This window comes from Eschrichtius robustus, chromosome 18, assembly GCF_028021215.1.
Source record: "Eschrichtius robustus isolate mEscRob2 chromosome 18, mEscRob2.pri, whole genome shotgun sequence".
Classification (NCBI taxonomy): Eukaryota; Metazoa; Chordata; class Mammalia; order Artiodactyla; family Eschrichtiidae; genus Eschrichtius; species Eschrichtius robustus.
The window spans coordinates 66,314,167-66,338,841 of NC_090841.1; the positions used below are offsets into that span (position 1 = coordinate 66,314,167).

The window sequence follows — 24,675 nt, forward strand, 5'->3', positions numbered from 1 at the left end:
ATTCTCACTTTTACAGGTGAGCACGCAGAGCCCAGTGAGACTAACTGGCTTGCCCTAATTCATTTAAATAAAAGACAGCAGGTTAAAATCTAGGTCGTCTTTGCTGTAGGAGCCACATTTCTTCCGTCAGGCACCATCGCGCACGCTGGCTCTGGTGCCCTCACACATTTTATCAGGGGCTTTTCACGTATCCTCAACAAGGTGAATGTTATCGTCAGTAGCTATGGAGTTGGGGAAACTGAAAGAAGTTGAAGAAACTGCCCAAGGCATGTTTAATTATCCAATAAGTATTTATTGTGAACCTGCTATATGCCAGGGGCCATTAAAGCCAATGGGGATACAGAAATGAGCAGTATACACAACGTGTCTGCTCTCCCCCAAAAAGTATACGTTCTCATGGAGGGAACAAGAAAGTAAGTAATAGAGTTGCAAATGGTGATAAGTACTTTCACATAGCTAGTAATGGATGGAGACTTAACTGGACCCAGACCTGAGATAAAGCATTTAAGAAACATGAAGGAACCAAGCAGTCAGAAGTGGGAATAGAGAAGGCCCAGAAGGCATTTGAGGCAGGCAAGGACGATGCCAGGCTAAGACAGCATACTAAGTGGACACCTGGGCACTGGTTTCGAGCGCGGAATGGCAAACTTCTTCTGTAAAGAGCTACGTATTAAATATGTTCAGCTTGGTCAGAAATAGAGACACAGGTGTCTCTATTAACACTATGTTTCAGGGACTTCCCTGGCGGTCCAGTGGTTAAGACTCTGCACTTCCACTGCACAGGGCACGGGTTCCATCCCTGGTTGGGGAACCAAGATCCCACATGCCTCGCGTTGCGGCCAAAAATAAAAAAATTAAAATGAAGCACTATGTTTCAGATGTCTATTTAGATACAGTCCACCCACGCATCACAAACCTGCCCATTAAAAACAAACCCATGGGGGTGGAGTGGGGTGGGGGACCCTTGGGTGGGGAGATGGCCCCGGCCACCTCCATGCCCAAATCTCACGTGTGCCCCACTCTTTGCTAGACTGGGTCTAACTCTCCCTTTCGATCTGTCCGCACCAGGTGATGAATCCAGCGGCTCGGGGAGTGGCAGTGGGTGCATGGATGATGTGTGTCCTACGGAGTTTGAGTTTGTCACCACAGAGGCCCCGGCAGTGGACCCTGACAGGAGAGAAGTAGACTCTTCTGCAGCCCGCCTGGAACGCTCCCTCCTCTCAGGGTCTCTCGTCTGCATCGCCCTGGCGTGGCAGAGACTGTGCAGATAATCCTGGGATTTTGGTCAGATGAAACTGCATTTTAGCTATTTGGACGGCCAACTCACTTCTTTTCTTACACTCTTGGACAATGGACCATGCCACAAACGCTTACCGTTTTCTATGAGAAGAGAGCAGTACTGCACTATGCCTCCCTTTTTGTTTTCCCAAAGAGTACCGGGTGCCAGACTGGACTGCTTCCTCTTTCCTTCAGCTATCATCTGTGGGAAACTTGTTTATTCTAGAGAATTCTTACTCAAATCTTTCGTACCAGGAGATTTTCTTACCTTCATTTGCTTTTGTGCTGCAGAAGTGAAGGAATCTCACGTTGTGATTTTTTTATTTTTTTCCCCATTTAAAAAAAATAGGAAGAAAATAATTTTCCTTGCAAAATCAGGCCAAACCCCAAGACAACTGCATTTTCAACAAAGAAGCAAACGAGAAAAATAAAAGAGCTTTAACGTTGTAAGTTCGGCATTGCCAGCCAACTCCCAGTGTAAGCTTTTCTGTGACAAATCAGGTTTACAAAATGCTTATGTGGAGAAGGTTTGAAATTTTTTTTAACGTAGTGAAAATACACTGTTGTCTTGGAGGTCTTGCACGCTAACCATACAATGCCAAGCTGATTCAGAGGTACTGACAGGAAATTTAGAATTCCATCTTTAATCTGAGAGTAAAATGTGCTACAACTCAGAACCTCTCTCTCACCCTGCCCGATTTCAATTTCAGTAATGGCACCATTTTCCTTAATTCTCTTAACGTCTGACCACTGTATCCAATTGGCACAGATTTCTCCCTTCGTCTCCAGTTACTAGTGGACACCCTCATGAATTCATCCTCCTCAAGGGTCTGAAATGAAAATAATCTTCAACCATACAATTGCTTTGCTTTAGCCACAGGCTTGACGTGAATTAGATGTTTCTGCCCCGTGCTCATTACCCTCCCAAAAGAAGAGTTCCTTTAATGAACCGATAAACAATTCGATCCATAAGTGAGTTTTCATTTTTAACTATTTGCTTTGTGTCAGTTGGTTTCTGCATCACAAGGGCATTCTCTTACAAAATAACTCACAACAACAACAAAAAACTCAAGACAAAAAATATATATATATAGTATTGACATGGAGATTTCTTTCACTTTTTTAGTCTTAGTATGATCATCTATTTTTCTATCTATATATATATATAAATCACAGATTTTAACTTCTTAATTCCAAGCTCAGGGTTGACACACCTTTGTAACGAAAATGTCTTGTCAACCAGCTCTTCTTGTTTTGTGCTGCTCAGAGAAGGGATTCCTCAATGATCTGTGAGCACCAAGAATCAAGAAAGAGAACTTTTTACGTATCTAACCGTCCATTTATGAAAAGTTTGCCAGGGCACACCCTTCTCACATGAGCATGTTTTGTCCTGGGTGCTCCAGACTGTATCGAACGCATGGGCAGAGCCGTGGGTGTGCAGAACTTTACTGGTCATGGAAACCGTATGCGCAAGGAATGTGATTTCACACAAAACCATTGCTTTCGGTACAACACCTTCAGCCTAGGATTCCTGCTTGGCCCTTGGAGAAATATCCTAATTCAAGAGGCTGATTTGGAGCCTAACTGATCCGCCAGGTGTGCCAAAGTCAGGCACTATGCTCCTCCTGACAGAAGCAAAATAAACTAACCTGGGGCTTTATGAATACCATTGGCTATCCATGTGTTTTTTTGGTTTTTATGATGTATCTGGGGTTGGGAAAAGTAATGTTTCAAGACACCATAGTATGCCAGTCACATGTTAATTAACCCATTGGCAGTCATGACATATCAATGGTATTTTTCGATCTCCGTACTCATCAAAATTATAATTAGTTATTGATTTAGTCATCACATTTAGGTAGAACACATGCGGCACAATAGTATTAAGTATACTTGAGCACTTTTGCAAAACAAAGTATTTAGAAGCATCTGTTGCTATTGTATGCCTAACGAAATACGGAATGTAGGATTCTGAGAGATTTTGTGGCATCTTTTCACTTAAATCTTTATGAAATTAGTACAATCTAATTCAGCATTACATACTTCTAGAAAACCATTCATTTCACTGCCAAACTTTGGCTTCCTATCACCAGTTACACATAAAACATCTCTATGAGGGACCAGTCATTTATGTTGCTCATTGTGTTGTATGTTCAGAAATCAGTATTGTCTTTCTCCAGTAATTAAGGTGCAATACAAATTAAATCAATCTTGATTTTCCAAAATATTTGAGTCATAACTTGTTTTTATAGCTTTAAGCTCCAAGTCTTTCCTTTTAAAAATATATCTGCGTTGTTTTCTGTGAAATAGATCAGAATGCCTTGTTTTCCCTGTACTTTCACCCCCCAGAGGGTTTTGTGCATGTACGTGAATACACATTATATTATTGAATGTGAACCCATGTTCTATAAACACTAACCACACAAACAATATATAAACGCCTGCTTCATCTGTTTCAACACCTTCGTTAACAATACTATTCACATTGGTGAGCTATAGTGATCTATATGAGCCAGGCAGAGAACTGAATCCACTGTCAGTTAATGATGCCACAGTATTAGTCACCTGCATGGATGTGGTCAAAATATTATTCAAATTGTACTTCCTGGTTTTTATCATCATCCTATGATGTCATATGATTTTCAGACTAATTTCACATGGGAAGTTTTTGTGCCCTAAGGGAATTAGTTTAATCTAGTTAACCCATTTCAGTAAGTGTTTTGGAATCTCCCCCTCCCCTCACCAAATTAATTTCTCTCGTTTTAGCGTAGTGATAGGGGAGGCAACGATGCGCCCTTATTTTTCCTGACCTGTCCTCATTTGCTTTGATGTCCCCTAAATTCTGTAATCACATCATAACCTCTGTTATGAGTAGAGAGGGATGGGCTCACTGAAATCGGATGCTAGGAATCGTTGGGCGATGCTTATAACTGCAAACACTTAGCTTATTGAAGTGCCTCTATTTACATGTTCTTTAGTTATAATATGTATTTTTCTAACAGAAATACACGTCTGTAATTGGTGTATATTATACTTTGTATACCTTATAACAAAAGCTAAACAGAGGCTAAAGTCTTTAGCAGAGAAGAATAGATTGCAAATTCACGAGTTTGAGCTCCACTTCTGGTTCTGTGTTGAGGGACGGCCACGACAGCCTTCTCTCGTTTGGATGAAGGTCAAGTCGGGACTTTGATTAGAGCCATCATAGAACATTAGCACTAGCAATCTGAATCCCTGACAGTGACTTACCCAGATCAATATCTTGTGTTACCTGCTTTAGTTGTAAGGGATGGATAGATAATACTACTTTGTCTACACTGAAAAACACAACTATTCATTGGTAAGCAGTAGGAATTATAAAAGTAGCGTTCTATAAATCAGACACACTGAAAATATTATTGGACGCAGAAGCCTGATATTTAACTTATATTCCCTGCTGCAGACATTAGCCTACTTTAATTCTTTAGCCATTACGTACATGTTTTGGCTACACACTGAACACCAACTAAAGTCCCCAAGGAGGAATAAAACCTTAGCAATTCCTGAGTTGTGATTCTTTTACTACTTCTCTTTGCAAGGCTAATTACCAGGTGGTTTGATTAAAGGTGGAAGGGTTAGCAAATGCAAGTTTTGACTTATCCAAAACTTGCAGAAATTCAAACTCATTTTCATTTACTTACAGTCACTAACAAATCTGACTTCTAACTTTAAAAAAAAAAAAAAAAAGGGAGGGGAGGGGCACTTTAGCTTTGCCAACAGAAGAGTAAGGAGACCATAACTTACAAATTTGCAATGTGTTCCTCCTCGGTGGAGACATTAGCCAGTGTTTAGTTTTAGGCCAAGTTCTACAAAGAGGGTATTGATTTGTATGCATTCTGGAGCCTTGCTATAACACAGTTTGCTACAGCACGGGACTCAGCCTAGCATGGGGCTATTTGAGCCTCAGTGAAAGTTGAAAAGTACTGGAATCTTTGACATTGCCTTGTAATGAGGTACTTCTGTGAAAAGACACCTCAAGATGGCGTAGTAGTGAGGTCTCTGTGTGCATATGCATAACATATATGCAGGACAAATGTGTGCACCAATCAAACCTAAAATTTTATGTGACTGTCAAATGAATATTATTTGGGTTAAGATTTTTTTCATTTCTGATTTGGATAGAAGATTGCTATTAATCTTGTATTAAAATAGTTTTTAAAAATCTACCAGTGCCCTTTCTGCATTTTCTTAATTACTGTCATAGTCTAAATTTCAGAGCTTTTGAATTTTTTTTTGTTTGAGAACTTTTTAGAAGCTGCAATATTTTTTAAAAAAAAGAAAAGAAAAGAACCATAGATTAAATCAGCACCACTCACCTAAGTACACTTGGCCTTTGAAATCAAGAACTTTTAGAACTTTCGAACATTTAGAGCTTTCCAAACATGTATGGAAGATACTATACCTCTCTTCTTTTGTGTTGGTTTCTTCTCTAAAATAAATTAGTAGCTTGACTGATGTCAGTACTTTATAAATGAGGTCCAAAACTACGATAATGTGTAAAAGGACTAACAATTTCCAAATTTAGCAAATTGCACTGCTTTTTTATTTCTGAAATTTCCGTGTTCTCAGGAATGCTAAATTCTGTATAGCATGCTAAAGATTCACTTAGCAGATATTTATTAAACACCTGCTCAATGCTAAACCTTGTCTAGGTGCCAGTCACGGGTTGTCAAAACCACCAGCTGGGAAGTATTCATTCTTTACTACAGTTAACCATGATTATTACAAATCCATCACTTATTTCAAAAATGCCCTTTTAAATAAAGGAACCTATGTAAATAAAGTTATCACAAATATAACATTTAACTGTAAGCAACATTATAATTTAGCTCATATTACTACTATGTTGATTTCTATTAAGCAAAGTGATTTCTACAAAACAGTTAAAGAACTTTAGGATAATTCCATGTAAAAAGCAGAATCTAACAAATGCTATTTGGAAATAAACTGGAACCAATTTCATCGAAAGGAAAAACTTCCAAATGGGTTTTGAGAAAAAAATAGTAAAACCACAGCCACTCTTATCAACAATATTTATTTTAATTCGCTCTTTGGATAAATGGACTATAGTCAAAATATACACACAAATATGAAAATTGACATTGATTTTTCAAATACTAACTTGTGAAATAGCTAGAAAGATGTAGCCACAATTCTGTCTGTTCAAACAGACATTCCCAATTTAGTGCAGATACATCTCCATTCCACAGATACATTTATTTGCTGATATAAACATGTGGCCAAACATATCTTGTCGGCTCACGAATGGAGCACACAGTGAAGCCAGGAGGAATTAGATGCCTGCCTTTGTAGCTCACTTAAGGAGCTCATGTTCTTGCACATGTTGAAATAGAAAGCAGAGCAAGAAAACGGAAATTTTACCCAGTGAGTGTTCAAGTTTGGAGAGAAGCAGAAAGAAGACAAACAAACTGGATTCAAGGCAAGCAGAAGAATATTTACCTTGAATAAAGCCATCTGCCCTTCGATAGGAACTAATGTCTGTAGAGTTTTAAAATAAAAGAAAAAATTGACTTAGGCAGTAACGGTCATCTATTCTTTTAAAGAAGAATGTGATGAGCTCTATATCACGTGCCAGACACAGTTCTGGGTACCAGAGCAAGACGCCATGAAGAACTGAGACAAAATGGGGTAGTGACTAAGGAGGAGATGCCCCTTGAGACCGGTGGTCCAGAAGAGCCTCCCCGGGTGATACTCAGGCTGTGACCTAATCATGGGAAGAAGATGCCATGTGCAGACATGGGGACAGAGATTTCCAGGCAGAGTAAAAGCAAATGTAAGGATCTACAGAAATGAGGACTAGTAAGTGAGTTGTTGGATAGTGGGAGATGGATGGAAAGTTAAACAGGGGAAGGCATGCTTAAAAACCCTGGTCTTTTACCACCTGGTGAAGCCAGAGCCCTAAAAGGACCCATCCCTACACAGCAGCCCGGCTGGTGGCACTTATTAGTATTTTAAAGCACATTTTAGCAAAGAAGTATGCTAAGGTCTTTATGTATATACTTAATCTTTATAGGATCTCTATGATGTAGGAATAATAATGCTCATTTTATACTGAATAAAATGAAACACAGTGAGATTAATTAACTTGCCGAGCCACACAGGCGAGGCCATGATAGGAACTGAGATCTGTAACAAGTGGGCAGAAAAGTGGCAGTATATAAGGATAATTTTGGTTTTTTATTACACACAGAATTGAATTTTCCAAGGGTGTTCTGAGAATTGGCAACAAGTATATGAACAGGCATTCACAGATGTTTACTTGCACAGAGGATATATATTAAAACTTTATTCCAAGATGTAGTGCCATTTAGTTGCTCTCTGTTTTCAATTTTTTTCAAAATTAAAATCCTAAGTAGACAAACGACTGATTCTGGGTTTTTTGCATAGCATTGAACTTAAAGCCATTGTGAACCAAAGTTTGATGCCTAGGACAGGAACATACGTACCAAATCTGCTTTCCTCTTGTTTGTCAAGTTGGCTTAAACATCATATTCACAGAAAGCAAATCATCCACAGAAAGCAAATCAGGCTTAGCCCGACTCTCAGGGGTTCTTCCTATACATTAGCCTTGTCTATAATTTATTGTCCGTTCAGACAGTCAAGTGGACCCAAAATATAAATCAAAACTATCCAATGAAGGGCTTCCCTGGTGACGCAGTGGTTAAGAATCCACCTGCCAATGCAGAGGACACAGATTCGAGCCCTGGTCCAGGAAGATCCCACATGCTGTGGAGCAACTGAGCCCGCACGTCACAACTACTGAGCCTGCGCTCTAGAGCCCACGTGCCACAACTACTGAAGCTCGCACGTCTAGAACCTGTGCTCCGCAACAAGAGAAGCCACGGCAATGAGAAGCCCGCGCACCACAACGAAGAGTAGCCCCCGCTCTCTGCAACTAGAGAAAGCCCACGCGCAACAAGGAAGACCCACAGCAGCCAAAAATAAAATAATTAATTAATTAATTTTTAAAAAAAGAGTAAAGAATCAAAATAAAATTTTAAAAAATTTAAAAAAGAAAACAAACTATCCAGCTGTTAGTCAATGCAAACAGACAACTGGTCTGGCTGCTTTGTTGACTAACTTGACTGCATCTTGAAAGTATGACATTGAGACCCAGCTGAATCGAAGTCCTTGCGACGGTTTTCTCAGTTAAAGTAAGGACCAGATTGTGGAGTACCATGTGTCTTTCTTCTTCACGGAGTTAGAGCTCCTTTTATTGTTGGATTCCGCCTCATGTCGTTACCCTCCTTACCTGAGAGAATTGAGGTTACTGATTACAGGTTTTATCCCGCTTTAAAAGGTACTCTTTGGGCATTTCATAAAGGTAGGTGAATATCAAGTTAGAGAAAGGTTGGTTCGTAAAACTCTATTTCCTACTCTTTCATGATATCAAATGCCTTGTATTTACATAAAGCATTTCACCCAAGGGAGCTTTCGAATTCATTTTCTTTGATAATCTTCACCACACCTCCATGAAGTAGCAGGAATTATCATCCTTATTTTCCAGATCAGAGACGCTTCCTGGTTGAGCCAAGGTCTTCTCAGTTGGTTTATTCTCTCCCTTTCTGCTTCTTTTTCTCTCCCTCACCCCTAATCCACCCAAATCTTAAGGACTTTAATGTGAATCATTCTGGCTCCTATCAACCTCTCACTTATTTATAGAACCAGCCCCCAGTAGCTCAGCCGCAGAAACCCAGTAACAAATCCTCCAAGCCGAGTCTTAGTAGAATGATACCCCAAGAGTCTTCTAATTCATCTCTGGTCCTGAATCACATACTGTGAATCAGCATATGAATTCCTATGTGTGAAAAATTAGATGTCCTCAAATTATATCAAGCCAAAGAAATTTCACCCAAATAGCTTTATTAAAAAGCTTGTTGATAACACCATAATGATTTCACTGCTATTTGTTTGTTTGAACCATTGCATATGAATTAGCATGTTAAGGCTATATTCCTACAGCCAAAGATAAGCCCAGATTCTGTGCATGTGTTTGTTTTTAAGCTTGAGGGCCTTTTACGTTTAATTGAAAAGAGAAAATTTTACATTGAGCAGCGTATTAGTAGACATACAGCACGAGCCATGAGAAACGTGAAGGCAAAATGAATTTCTCCAGGAAAGAAATAAAAAAGACTTCCCCTACATCCAAAATCTTTCTTCCACTGGAGAAATCCTATGACCTTTCCCCTCCTGGGGCCCCACGAGCAGGGAGAGTGATATAGGATGGCATGAAGGAGGTAAAATGAAGCAAGAGAAAAGAATAGAAATCCAGTGCCATTTGAAACACATGAGGACTTCCCTGGTGGTCCAGCGGTTAAGACTACGCGCTTCCCCTGCAAGGGGTGCGGGTTCAATCCCTGGTCAGGGAAGTTCCGCATGCCACGAGGTGTGGCCCAAAACAAAACAAAACACACACACACAATGAAACACGTGATGTTGTCTACGTTATTTTGATCCATTCTGAACCTTCACTGTGAAAGTCTCCTCTCAAAGGGAAGACTCCCTACAGACAATATAAAATAACGGCACTTAATGAAAAACTTAAAAAGAAATCACAGAGAAATGCCAACAAGCATATGAAAAGGTGCTCAACATCACTAATCATCAGGGAAATACAAATCAAAATGACAATGAGCTAACACCGTATGCCAGGTAGGATGGCCACCATCAAATAAATAAATAAATAAATAAATAAAGTCACACGTGTTGGTGAGGACGCAGAGAAATTGGAACACTTGTGCACTATTGCTGGGAATATAAAATGGTGCGACCACTGTGGAAAACAGTATGAAGCTTCCTTTAGAAACTAAACATAGGAAAAAAAAAAAAAAAAACTAAACATATTCAGCAATACCACCCTTTCAGGTACCTACCCAAGGAAATTGAAAACAGGATCTTGAAGGGAGATTAGCACTCGCATGTTCACTGCAGTACTATTCACAATAGCCAAGAGGTAGACACAACCTACACATCCATCAGTGCATGAATGGATGAAGAAAACGTGGTGGATGCGTGCGATGGAATACTAGTCAGCCTTAAAAAAGAAGGAAATCCTTTCATACGCTACAAGATGGATGAAACGGGAGGACCTTACAAATGGTGGTTGCTAAGGGGTGGGGGGGTGGGGGTGCTAAGGGGTGCGGGGGTGGAGGTGCCAAGGGGAAGGGGAGTTGCTGGTCAGTGAGTTAAGTTTTACAAGATGAAAAATTTCTAGAGATCTATTGCACAAGGAGACACATAGACTGTACTGTACACTTAAAAATTATTAAGATGGTAAATTTTATGTTATGTGGCTTTCACCACCATATAAATAAATAAATAAGTAGATAGATGATTAGATACATAGGTAGATAGATAGATGATAGATAGATGATAGATAGATAGATAGATAGATAGATAGATAGATAGATAGATAGATAAGAATGCATGCGCCCTGTTTCCAAGAAGTCAAGGGTCTAATGTAAGCATGGGAATACAGAGCAAACTCATGAACAGCCAACTGTATAATTGCTGCAATAAATACAGGCTTTCACCATGCACCATGGAGTACAGAGAAAGGCAAAGGGGTGCTGTGGAAAGAAAACTGGTTTTAAAAAGACAACACAAGAAACCTCAGAGGAACTGTGGTACATTGAATGATTAAATACTCTTCTCCACTCACAAGATATAAATAAGAAGTCTCTATGTCCCAAATTGTCTGAGACAGTCCCAGTTAAATCTGTTGTCCCAATATAATTATTAATAGCACCCTTTCATTCTCTGGAGAGTATCCCTTGTTTGAATGATAAATTACACGGTCACCCTCGGTATGAATAATGACTATTCACAAGATCAATTTGCACTCAAATGTGCATGACACCTTATAGTTTTTCAAAACATCCACCCAGCTGAAGATGTACTGGGTAATATTACAACTAAGCTTCCTATTTAAATTCACCCTGCCTACTTCTATTGAAAAACATCTGGAATTAGAATCAAGAATCCAAAAATAACTCTGACATCATCAAGTACACTATATAATCCCAGCTCATAAATGCCCACCTCTAAACATCTCAAAATGGACCATACTTGGAACTTGATCCCAGGTGAATGACCCCTCCTGCTTTTCAGTAATTTTGCTGGGTATGTCAGTGAACAAAACCTCTGACAGTTGGTGCTGCCCCAGAGGTTGTATTCTGGCTCCATTTGCTGCTGCTGGAAGGAGGCAGTTGGAAGCATGCTTCCTCCATTTGCGATCTTAGCAGTCCCAAAACAAGTACAGTCATTTCCTTTTGCTTCTTGAGTCATATGCACGATCAATATTTTGATGAATAACTCTTAACGTATAGCTCTCAACCTATCTCCTGCCCCAGCACACATGACACATGATGTTCATATCAAGTGGTACGAGTAACTTCCTATGCATTAAACGTACCCCCCCACCTTTCTCTCCCGCTCAAATGAGCATATCAGAATGCAAGGAAGCAATGGGTATGAAGTTATCATAGAGTTAATGAGGAATTCACCCTAACTCACAAATTTTGCTCATTCAGTTATTATTTCTAACTACTTGCAGCACTCTCCAATTGATTCCTACCTTGGATTTATAAAACTGTGCACTGTTCCCTTAACATCTGGGAGGACGTGTTCCAAAGAGAACAAAGTGTTATATAAAAAGTGCCACCTGCTGACAGCCAACATATAAAAAGATACCCCTTGGATTGAAGGTCCCTGGCAGAAAGGAACTTACTTCTGATTAAATCAGTCAGCCCTTCAAAGGCTAATTCAGGCTCTGTTTTGTAGGCTCATTTATTTCTAAAGATATTCTTTAAGGATCAGTTGGACATAAGTGTGTAGATTTGCATTGTCTATAGAATAAATATGAAGGCTCCTAGTAGAATTAAAAATATGATACAAATAATATTACATAAGACTTGCAAGATCTAGCCAGTGATCTAAATTCAATTCATATATTTATACTATAATATATGTTTGGGAAGATATATAATTGATCAATACATATTCCCTCTCCTCAAGGACAAAACAACCACACCTACTAAAAAAAGAATAAGAGCAGAAACACCAATAAAGACAATGCCTAAAAATTCCTCTAAGCCCTTCCCATATAGTAATTCATCTTACTCTAAAAATAAAATATTTTTTAAAAATAGTAGGTACTCTTATTGTCCTAATTAGACAGATGAGGAAACTGAGGCACTGACAAGCTAAATGACTCTCCCAATGTCACACATAGCTAGAATTTAGAAGATATAGAAAAATGCCGAAATCATTATTCACAATAGCCAATATTTGGAAATAATGTAAGTGTCCATCAGCAGATGAATGGATAAAGAAAATGCGGTATATATACAATGAAATGTTATTCATCCATGAGAAAGAAGGAAATCCTGCCATTTGCAGTAACACGGATGGACTCTGAGGTCATTATGCTAAGTGAAATGTCAGATGGAAAAAGACAAACAACGTATGATATCACATACGTGGAATCTAAAAAAGTTGAACTCAGAGAGTAGAATGGTGGTTAGCAGGGGCAAATGGGGAGATGTTGGTCAAAGATGTTGGTCAGACTTCCTGTTATAAGATGAATAATTTCTGGGCATCTAGCGTACAGCATGGTGATTATAGTTTATAATAATGTATTTATACTAGGAAGTTGCAAAGAGAGTAGATCTTAAATGTTCTCAACATACAAAAAATTGGTTATTATGTGACAATGGAGGCGTTAGCTAAGGCTATGGTGGTAATCACTTTGCAATATATTAAGTGTATCACATCAACACCTTGTACACCTAAACGTACACAATGTTATATGTCAATTATATCTCAATAAAAGGTGGAGAAAAAGAAAAATGCTGAAATCACCAGAGCTGGAAACACAGTGTGGTTACTTGAAGAGGCACACAGCTCCGACAGAACAGAGCTCAAGTTCCGCCTGCTGTGCAGTAGCATGAAGGAAGGAGAGATCCCACCTGTGGAAATAATGAGCTAGTGTGGACTCCACTGCAGGCAAAGTAATGAAGAATAGTCAGTGATCATCTCATTTCCATATATGCTTTTACTCTGTCAGGATTTTTCAGATTGTGTTTCCTGTACGTACCCTGGGGTATGGGGAGAATGCGTAGTTCTAGAAGGATATACATTAAGCCATATGTATAGGCACATTAATATATATGGGCTAGAATAATTGATCAAAAGGAGACCTGGGTGGGTTTTTTTTCCCAACTCCACATACTCCAAAGAAACAAACGAGGCAAAATATTGACTAGCAAAGTTCCTGTTCAAGCTTATGGGGTCTTGATGACATTGAGATAAGCCGCGGTGGCTTTGTGCTACTTAAGAGACCATCTAACCTCTTGACTGAATTACAGCTTTATCATCATACTTTCCTATTTATTACTCTGTGTGCAGCACCCCGTCCTCTAGAGTGCTGTCAGAAAATCCCATTCCAGCAGCTGAATTAGCCTAAACACAGTTCTTTTCTATCCCAGCCCTGTTCTGGCCTTGGGGAGAGAATCAGGAGCAGAGGGGAGAGGAGAGTTCCGATGTCCACTGACAGCTAGAAGAAGGGGCTTGACATTTCTTCCACGCTCCCAGTCACTCTCTACTTCGCCCTAAGCCTTTATTAACCCAGTGTGGAATGTGGCAATTTCCTAAGCTGCGGTCATTACAGTAAATGCCATTTCTGCCCATAAGGCTCCCGTTAGCTGCTGTGTTCCTTGTGCTTATTTAGCTCATGATATTTCATGCCAAATATTTGAGAGACAGTGCTCAGAAATCGCCAGGCAGCTCCACTGTGAAATACAGTGTTCCCAGCCATCAGGGGAAAGAGTAGGCTGCAGGGATTTTGTGTTTTGTATTTGCTTTCCATTCATTATGTGTTTCTTGCTGAGTCTGACTTTTCCACAAATATTGAAGCTGGAGCTGACTAATGACTCTCTATTAACACCAACTCATGCTGGTGATTATGCATCTTCGGAAAGTGCTTAATAAATACTATTTAAAAATTCTGCTTTACGGTGATGGCAATCGTGCCAGATGTGACATTGTGTTTTTAGACAAAAGCAATCTTGAAAAGGTTTCAAGGTAACATTTAAAAAGTAATCCTGTATTTGGTTGCCTAGCAAGATGCCTCATAAGTGTTTAAAATACATAAGAGGTTTGAGTTCAGATAAAGAATGTGTTACCAGATGGTGACAGTAATTACCCTGTTCCCAAACTCGAAGTGTATTTACCCTGTCTTTTGCCTACCAAGTTGCCAATACACCATCCAGCTTTCCAACTGGAGCGCACCATTTCATATTTCCTGCTGGTACCCATATATTAGTGAACGTGTGCTTTTATTAACAGTGTAAGACAAGAATATTTCAGTCATGTTGTTGCACCTACTGCCTGATATAGATCATAAAGGACAAGGATAAAATTTAATTTGCAATAACTCTTTGGAGCCAGAGTAATAGTTGCCCAGGAGTCCTTTGTCAGAGCATTCTTGGCTTTTCATTAAGTACCCAGCCACTAAATTCTTTTCAACTCTGGCAGAAGCAGCCAGGGAACAGTTTGGAAGCTCTATAAAAGGCATTCTCCTAATCTTCAAATCGTTGGAAAGACACTTTAGCATCTGTTAAAATATTTTTTTTCCTTCTAATCTGCCTGAAACTAATAGGGAGAAAATTCTAAGATGTTTCTTAATTAAGCAATAAGAAATGGTGGAGGGTGGTCTGTGCTGAGTTAATCACAGTTGTAAAGCATGAAAAAAGGAAAAGTGTTAAGTACCTCTAGATCCTTAGGCGTCTAATTTCCCTCTGAATGTGCCTTATTGCTATTATAAAGAAATCTTTTATTTCAAAACAGGAAGATCCAAATATGGAAAAGCTCATGTGCAAGGAAAAGGATCAAGGCTATGAGTGAGGCAGGAAAAAAAAAAAAAAAGCAGCAAATTTTTCCCTTTGGTCTGGAGAGGGGAAGGAAGAGGGATATTTTGAAACTAGGACTCAGAACCCCTTACACACTCCTTACCAGCAAATCTGGAGCTCCCCAGAGAAGCACTGCAACTCAAATTTGCTATCTCTTCAGGCCATTGGCCCAGTAGTTGCTCCTGCTATGTTTATTCAACTCTGAGATTAACACTAGGAATTCACTCTGGAACAGTCTTTTACACTTCTCACCTCTGTGAAAACTTTACTCATGCCTTAGGTGACCTAATTTTATGGATTGACTTGTTAACAATAGCTACAATAGCAACACAAACCAGAAAACCTCTATCTGCTCTGCCATTATAACTGTGATTTTCATTCTCCTAAGAATTGGATGGAATAAGTCCACCATGCCACCAACACACTTCATATTGTTCATCTTTTCACTTTCATTTGATGTTTTATTCCCGGAAGAGACCAAAATCTTTTGGTTTGAAACTTTACATTAAATACTAGAGTTAAGTACCTAACTGGTGTTTTTGTACTTCCTCCTCAGCACAGTCAATCCTCATGATTCGAAGATTCCATATTCGCGAATTTGTCTACTTGCTAAAATTTATTTGAAAGCCCCAAATCAATACTCAGGCATTTCTACAGTTGTCCACAGACATGCATATGCACAGAGAAGTGAAAAACGTGAGTCCCTTGATGCACACATCCCAGCTGAGGTCGAACAAGATGGTGCTCTGCTCTCTCATTTCAGCTCTCCTACTATAAATGACCGTCCTTTTTGCAGTCTATTTAGGCCCATGCTGTTCACATTTTTGTGCTTTTTTGTTGGTGATTTTGCTGTTTAATGGCCCCCACTGTCTAGCATTCCTAAACTCAAGGAGTCTATGATGTGTCTTACAGACAAAATGCATGTGTTAGGTAAGCTTCGCTCAGGCATGTAATGTTCTGGGCTGTGAGTTCAATGTTAGTGAATTGCCAATTTATATTAAATAAGAAGTCTTTAAACAAAAACATACATAAAACAAAGTTATGTAGAGATGGGTTGATGAAAATGTCAGAGGGTCGCAGGAACCTAACCCGGTATTATTTCCCCCAGAAGCAATGATTCAGTATTTGCTAATTCAGGGTTTGCTGTGACTTTATGGAACGTAATTACCATGAATAACAAGAATCAACTGTATAATCAAAATTGTTTACCTTTATGTTCTTCCCGACTCAGCTGGCTCTAACCAAAACTGGTAACATTTGCAGTGGTCTTGAGGGTAAATCAAATCCGTTTTCAAGGAGGTGTTGTTTTTGGTCTCTACTTTCAGCATCTTGATTATAGATTTTTTAAGTCTTTTGGTTTCAGCCACAAGTGGACCTCATTAAGACCATGTTTCCCAACCTTCCCCTCCTTATAATATGTGTTGTTCTGATGTCAACAGATGTAGCTACTTAAGCCCAGAAAAGCCCTGGCCAGCTTTGGCCCTTCCCACAAGCAGAGGGCTGAGAAAATCAATACAGTGGCCTGCCTCAACTCTGCTCCAAAGAATAAGAGAGGCTAAGATGAGCTATCGTAAGGAATGTTTGGAAGCCTTCTTCCAGACTTTTGCTGGGCTGGGGAATCCACTGATGCCCATATGCATTTATAAGGTAGAGGGAATCCCTCTTCCACCTCAGTCAGTACCTCCAGCAGAAAGAGCTACATAATCTACCAGGCCCATCACAAAATGAAAATGTCAGGTGCCTTGTGCAGGAAAAAAGCGCAGTTACACGTATAAAATAGAAACCTTTTCCCTTTCTTCCATGATCTCTCTCCCAGCTTGTCATGGTGTTTTTCAACTTGCTATTTAATGTTGTAAAAAATGAAACTACAGCATACATTGTATTGGTCATTTTTATATTGTGCACTGACACTTTTAAATGAAAATATAAGTGTATCTGACTCTGGCAGAAATCACTGACATTACACAATCCATGTCCATTCTTTTATCCAAATTCCTGACACCAATGCCAGTTTATTATCATTCTATTTTGAAACCAATCCTATTTTCCCACTCTCTGAACCCCAAAACAAAACAAAGGAACAAAAATCTTCACTCCATCTTTGAGTTTTTTAGTTCACAATAAATTACCAAACCATAGATGAAGACACTGCCCAAGGTTATCTGTGCTCCCTCTGTAATGATGTAAGAACTGGCATAATCAACTATATGTTACAAACCAAACGCTACACGTGAGTATGCATGTTTTCTTGAAGGTTCGACTGCTAATTATAAAAGCCAATGTATTCCTAGATTTTATTTAGCTAAGAAACTCCACGCTAAATTTGGTATCCCACGCTGTAATTAAATTATGTCCAGAAAGATGTTATCAGTTCCTCTCTCCTTTTGCTTCATTGTATCCTTTTGATATTTTTAATTTTCCTCCGTTTTACATTTTATTTGCCTTTGTCAGCCAAAGTTTCTGAAGATAAGTAAGGTAAAAATCCCTCGGAAATGAAACGGTCCTCCAGTCCTTTTTATAGTCACAAAGCATGAACTTCAGATTCATTAGCTGAGATTCTATGAATGATTGCTGAACATCTATGTGCCAGCACCACTTTTAGTGTCTTCACATGTGTTAACCTAACTCAGTCTTTGCAACCAACCTATGAAGGAGGCACTGTCATCGTTTTGTGAAAGAAACTTGAGGGTCAGAGAACATGTATAGTTTGTCCAACATCTAGAACCAGCAAATGTTAGAAAGAGAATTTAGAGCCAGCTTTCTGTTTCTTAGTTCAGTGTTCTTTCTGTTATATCCTATAGTTTCTCCTCTTTAGTTTAGCAGAGTCTTAAAGATCCTTTAATCCACACCCCCTCGCCCCCCACCAACTTTACAAAATGGCAAAATGAACCTCGGAGAGGTCAGGTTATTTACCCAAAATCACTCTGCCAGTAAATGGAAAACTTGGGGCTAGATCTCAGTCTCCTGTCTCCCAGCCCACAACTGTGGATCTCCCCATGCTCTTTCTTTACCGCCCTCCTGCAGTTTAATCCTCCCCATCTTCCTGACCTCTAGGGTCATATTGCAGAGTTCCAAGGTTTGCAAAGGAAAAGCTGCCAGGTTTGGAGGGGAGATAATCCCTTCCCTCTGCAAAGAAAGGGGACATTGAGTTCAGAAGCAAGACTGGCCCGATGCCAAACCCCATGTTCCTGGGGCAACCGGTACCCTGGGAGATGCCTGCGTGTGGCACCAGAAGAGCTGCGCTCACCTCAGCAGCCTGAGGAGGTCCCGTCTTAAAGGGAAAGGGACAGCAGTGGGCAACTGTGCACGGATCCTTTAGCTAGGAGGGGACCAGGGCCATCTGTGGACTGTTTACAAACAGTTTTCAAAATCCATACCGGGGGGATCATGAGAAGTTACCACAAGAATAATTGATGAATTAGCAGTGCCTTTTACCTCCTGGATGAAGTCAGACTGAAGACTGCATGGGCCCCAGCAGTGCTGAGTCATTCAAGAAGGGGGAAGCCCTGAGGTGGGAATCCCACATTTCTTGCTGGTGGATCAGATGTCATTTAACCTGAAACAAAAGAGACATGGTCATATCTGGACCCCAAGGTTGTGACCTCAGTCGTGCCTCTTACTTTTGGAAAAGGACTTTTTAATTAGGGTTAAGAATACAAATTTCTATTTATTAGTTGAATTGGGAACAGTGATGAGTGATAAAAGGGCCAAAGTATATTTGCCTTTGTTTCCTTAAATTTTGTTCAGTAAATATACAATCTCCAGGGTTGGGGGTCATGGTGGGGGGGGTGTAGAGTTCATCTCGCTTAGGTTTAACAGTTTACATAAATAGACATTAGTTTGACCTGGTTAACGGTCTAATGAAAAAGAATAGTCTGATTGGGATTGCAAATTAAAATTAGCCTCAGCCAAGTGCCATTCACCTGACAACAGCCGATTCTAATTCCAGTGATAGTCAATATCCAAAGATGTTGAAGCTGAAAATCCAACAACAGATACAGATTCCCAGAGAGTGAAAAACATTCTCAAATTTTTAATTACACCTCACCATTTCCACATAATCTTAATGATATATTTTTCAGAATTTTTATTATTCTTTCTGTTCTTTTCCTTCACAATTAAACCCATAGATGACCAGCTTATATTCCGTCGAGGCTACATCAACCCTCACTAGATTTCCATCTTTGTCCCCAATGTACTAAATGTGTGAAACTTATCATTAGCATTAATCTTTCTTTTGCTTCATTTTTTTTACTCACTTTTCTAAAATATTAAGGAGTAAACATGAAATTAAATACTCAGAAAAGCACACAAGTAGTGCAGGGAGAAAAACCTAACAATTCTTGAACCGAGCTGTCGCCTGGCAGGCAACCCCCAGGGTGGAGCAGCTCATAATTTTCATCAGTTCCCTGATCTATGCAAATCCAAAGTGCAATTTGTAAGGCAGACTAAGAGTATCAATGCATAATTTTTGGAAGAATATGTTCTACAATGGCCAAATATGTGAAAAACAAACAAAATATGCAAAGACGGAAAAGTGACCTCTGGAAGGTTAAAATGACAAATTGAAACCTTCAAGTATCCAGGCAAGCGCTAAGCAAGGCGGTGGGGCTCATGGGGCTGAGCAAGCGGGGAATCTCTTCATTCCTCCTGCCTGTGAGGCAGGAAATAGCTCACCCTCCAGCCTAAGGCAGGGAGTCAGCCCTTTCTTTCCCTCCTGACTCTGATTCTCTCTCACTTCAAAGCCAAACCAAGGGACGAAAACCAAGGAAAGGGCAGGATCCAAAGAATATCTGTGGGAAATCTAACCTGAGTCCATTCTTAAAGTTCTTCATCTCTTAGAAAGAACTGGTAGCTGGGAACACTTTCTCTGGCTTCAGGAGCAGAAAAAAATGAAATCGGTAATGAAGCAGAAACACCATGTCAATTGCTTAAAGTTCACTCACATTTAACATTTCACACCCCATTTACAGTCCAGTTCTTTCTCCACCAAGTGAAAAAGGCAGTGGTGTCCTCCGGAGCTTAACAGAATGGCTGGCCCTCCTTGAAGTGCCCCTCTCTCTGTGTCCCTCCCTCCTTCCCTTTCTTCCTCTCCAGGGGTGAGAGGTCTTCATGCCAATGGAAACCACCTGTGGCTCAGTGACACTCCCACCCCTCACCTGAGCACCAGGAAATCGCACAGCTCCTTCCATCATGAATAAAGGAGCAGTTATCCTTCTGCAGAGCCCTGCTTAGTTTTTCAGCTATCTTTGCCTACTCTGCAGAGCCTTCTTTTGAGTTTGGAGTCACAGTTTCCTGTCTTGATCGATGAAATTGAAAGCTGCAGCGTTGCTTTCACACACCAGGCATTCCAAAGGGATTTGACAAATAATATCAACATTTATTGAGTGACTTCTTCCTTCCAGGCTGTTACAGGCTGAATTGTATCCCCCCAAATTCATATGTTGAAATTTCAACCTCCAGAACCTCAGAATGTAATCATACTTGGAGATAAGGTCTTTAAAGGGGTAAGTTAAAATGAGGTCAGTAGGGTGGGCCCCAATCTAATCTGATTGGTGTTCTTATAAGAAGAGGAAATTTGGACACACAAAGGGACACCAGGGGTACAAGTACACAGAGGAAAGACCACGTGAAGAGACAGCAAGATGGTGGTTGTCTGCACCCCTGCCAGCACCTTGATCTTGGACTTCTAGCCTCCAGAAGTGTGAAAAAATAAATTTCTGTTGTTTGAGCCCCTAGTCTAATACACAGGCAGTATTCTCAAGAAGTTAAATATATGAACTCAGTTCATTCTTAAAACAACCTATGTGTGTACAGAGTAGGAGGAACATTATTAATATCCTTTCACAGACAAGGAAACTAAAGCCCAGAGCAGTTAAAAATTAAAAAGTCAAAAAAGGTTAGGTGGCAAATAAGTGACTGAACTGGAATTTAAATGCCACATACTGAATGACTACACTCTACTGTCCCTTTACACTCAGAGGAGCCCTTCCTTAGGCATTGATATGTTTCTCTTGTAATCTTAAAAGAACAAAGAAGAATTTCTTTTTACTCAACTGAAGGCATGGATTATGGTGTCTGGAAATAAATATTAAATAAATGAACTCCTCTGTTTCCTCACTTTAATTTTAAATTCCCTGAAGATGAGTTTATCAGTCAGGATTTTTCATATGGTAAGAGAAAAACCAATTTAAACTGGCCTAAATTAAGAAAAAGTGGGGTACTCCCTGGCTGCTTCAAACACTCCCTCAAGGAGACAAAATGGCTGCTGTGATTACAGACCTCACATCTTCTCACCATATCACTCAGGGACGAGACCATGACTTTTGGCTTTATTTCCTAGAATCCTCAGTAAAAATCCCTTTCTGTTGTTTTGGCTATCAGTTTTGCATTCACAGCTGAAACACTGCAGTCAAGGTTATGGAGAAGGGTAATTGGTTTAAGACGATTAGGTTTCCACCAAAATCACAGAGCTGAGGGTATCAGGAGAGAGACGGTGGAGACTTCCCAAAGTCTTGTTAAATTTTCCAGGGGTTAGGGAAAGGAAGGATTGGGGAGTTATTGTTTAGTGGGTACAGAGTTTCTGTTTGGGATGATGAAAAATTCTGGAAACAGATGGGGGTGATGGTAGTACAACATTGTGGGTGTACTTAATGCCACTGTATTGTACACTTAAAAACGGTTAAAATGGAAAATTTTATGTTATATATGTTTTGTCACAAAAATTAATTAAAAAAAAATAGCTTTCTTAATATGTTTCACTTCCATGCCAGCCAAGGCCAGTTCGTGTTTCATCCCCAAAGTGCCCTTTTGCCATTGAAAATAGCCCTTGGGAGCCCTCCCTAACCACTGAACCAGTGCCAAGGGCAAGAAAAGGTACCTGCCAAGTGTCAACAGAGAATTATGTTCGGATTGTACAGAACACTGACTTGTGACCGGGCTCAGGAAACACGGTGCTATTCATGGGAGCTGAGAGCCCTTATCTTCAACTGCCAGAGATTTCACACAGGGAGATAATTAAGGTCAAATCACTTACTGGTGGTTTGAATAGGGGAAAAAATAGTGGGCTTTTTAAGTAACATTTTTTTTCGTGGCCTTTTTAGTGTACAGAGGAAGGGAATAAGTTCTAGTGGGGGTAAGCTGACAGATATAAACAGGGAATGAGCTGCAGAGTCTTTCTGTTCTCCTGTGACTCTGTGTAGTTAGGTACATACCCAGAAGTCTCAGCAAAACTTCCAGAGTGCACGGAGTTCTTATACTCTGACAGCTACGACACAGGTGAGCAGATTGCCCTGTGATAAAAGCCACTCGGTGGCATCCTCTCTCCAGCAAGCAGAAAAGCAGGTAGTTTCCTGCCATCTAGCTGCAAGGTGAGTTCCCAGTAGTTTGATGTTCTGAGTAGCTGTAGTTTAAAAACAATGAATTCACATACATTATGGCCAGCATCAACCTCAGAACGATTTTATCCTGCCTGCCTTCGTGCAGCTAAGCTGGAAAATGTGGGCTGTGACACACTGTAGCAGAAAAGGAACAAATTTGCATGTCACTGGGTTGGAAGAGCTCTTTGACTGTCAGAGAGACCCGAGGAGGCTGTCAGGCGCTGGCAGACAACAGCACCAGGACGCACCAGATCTCCGCTCTGGACGGCTGACAGCAAACGATTTTGAGTCAGCACAGGATCAAAGAGTTGGGACTGCCTCAAGGAAAAGTGTTAAAAACACAAAGACGCCCGCATCTTGATAAGAGCACCTGGCTGAAAAGAGAAATGCACAGAAAGGAAGAAAAACGACCTTGAGTCTATAAAATGTTAACAAGCCTCAGAATTGTAAAATGCCTGAAAGGAAAAGAAAATGTGCAGCTCAAATCAGAGTTTCAGAGCCGAAAAGGTTGGAAGTTATGTGTTGGCCACAACTGAAGAGGAGAGAGTGGTACAGTACTGCTCGGATTATGACTGAGATTACATTTCTGTTTTCAAGGCTGATCGCTCGCTTGAGTTACTTGTGAGACAAAGTATCGACACGTGTGGCTTAGCTGAGCATCACTCCTTGGTGTGTAATGCAACATTTTTGAAATACAGATATTCCTCTTTTTTTTTCCAGAATTAGAATTACGTCTTTATTTATTTTTTAAAATGTTATTTATTTATTTATGGCTGTGTTGGGTCTTCGTTTCCGTGCGAGGGCTTTCTCCAGTTGCGGCAAGCGGGGGCCACTCTTCATCGCGGTGCGCGGGCCTCTCACTATCGCGGCCTCTCTTGTTGCGGAGCACAGGCTCCAGACGCGCAGGCTCAGTCATCGTGGCTCACGGGCCCAGCTACTCCGCGGCATGTGGGATCTTCCCAGACCAGGGCTCGAACCCGTGTGCCCTGCATTGGCAGGCAGATTCTCAACCACTGCGCCACCAGGGAAGCCCCAAATATTCTTTTAAGAAGGAAAAAGCTGATTAGTAGCAACAGTCAGGACAAAACTCCCCCCCACCTTTTTTTTTTTAAACCAGGAGAACAAGGTTTATTCAAGTAGCAAAGAATCGTAATTTGGGACATAAAACTATGGGAAACTACATGCAAGTCCCCAAAACTTGCTTTTTTTAAAGAAGCAGAAATATTAGAAATGAGACTTTAAGTAGAAATATGAATAAAAAATTTGCTGCTTTGGAAATTAAGTTTTCAGCAAAGTGTGCCACATAATAACATATTTATCAATAGGTAGTAAATGAATGATTCTCCTCCGGGGAAGACTGCAGCATTCTAAGTGTCTTGAATCTGATTTCCCCATTTCTGCTTTGAGGATTTTTTTTTTTTTTTCCTTTTCCCTACTCACCATAAAAACAGCTACTGTCACCATGTCTGGAATCCCCATTCAGAGAGAACCACCAGAGAAAGAGAATAACAGATAGAGCCAGCTGGAAAATTTGAGCCCCAATTTTTTCACTTAAACAAAACCTCTCAGAATAAACAAACAAATGCCTTGCCTGTTTCCCCCCTCTAATCTTTACCTGGGTATACATACTAGAAGAAAGAGCTTCACAAAAACTAGATAGAGACCATGTTTTCTTTATTATTTGAGATTCTTTATCTTTTCAATCACCTAATATAAATAAGCCACTGTGGGCACCCAAGTAAACATTTGCTTTTGGTACCACCATGGCAATAGTCCCATCTTGAAAAGTGAATTTTCCACAGTAAAGGACATTTTCTGACACTGCTCACACCCACACCCAAATTCAGATATTTATATCTGGTTTCAATTCACTGATCCAGTATTTTTTCTAAAAACTTTACCGAAATTTACCACCTTCTCAGTAACAGTTTTTTCTTTTATTTAATTTTATTTATTTATTTATTTATTTATTTATTTATATTTTTGGCTGCGTTGGGTCTTCACTGTTGCACACAGGCTTTCTCTAGTTGTGGCTAGCGGGGGCTATT

At 40.0% G+C, this 24,675-nt stretch overlaps 1 protein-coding gene across 1 annotated transcript in view; it reads left to right on the plus strand.

Annotated features, from left to right (window-relative positions):
- Positions 1 to 1,531, plus strand: part of GPC6 (glypican 6) — a 1,060,085-nt gene extending 1,058,554 nt beyond the window's left edge. Inside the window, exon 9 of the mRNA XM_068526698.1 lies at positions 1,069 to 1,531. Coding sequence (XP_068382799.1) covers positions 1,069 to 1,271 — 203 coding nt within the window. The 3' untranslated portion in view covers positions 1,272 to 1,531. The remainder of the gene's footprint in view (positions 1 to 1,068) is intronic.
- The last annotated feature ends 23,144 nt before the right edge of the window (positions 1,532 to 24,675 follow it).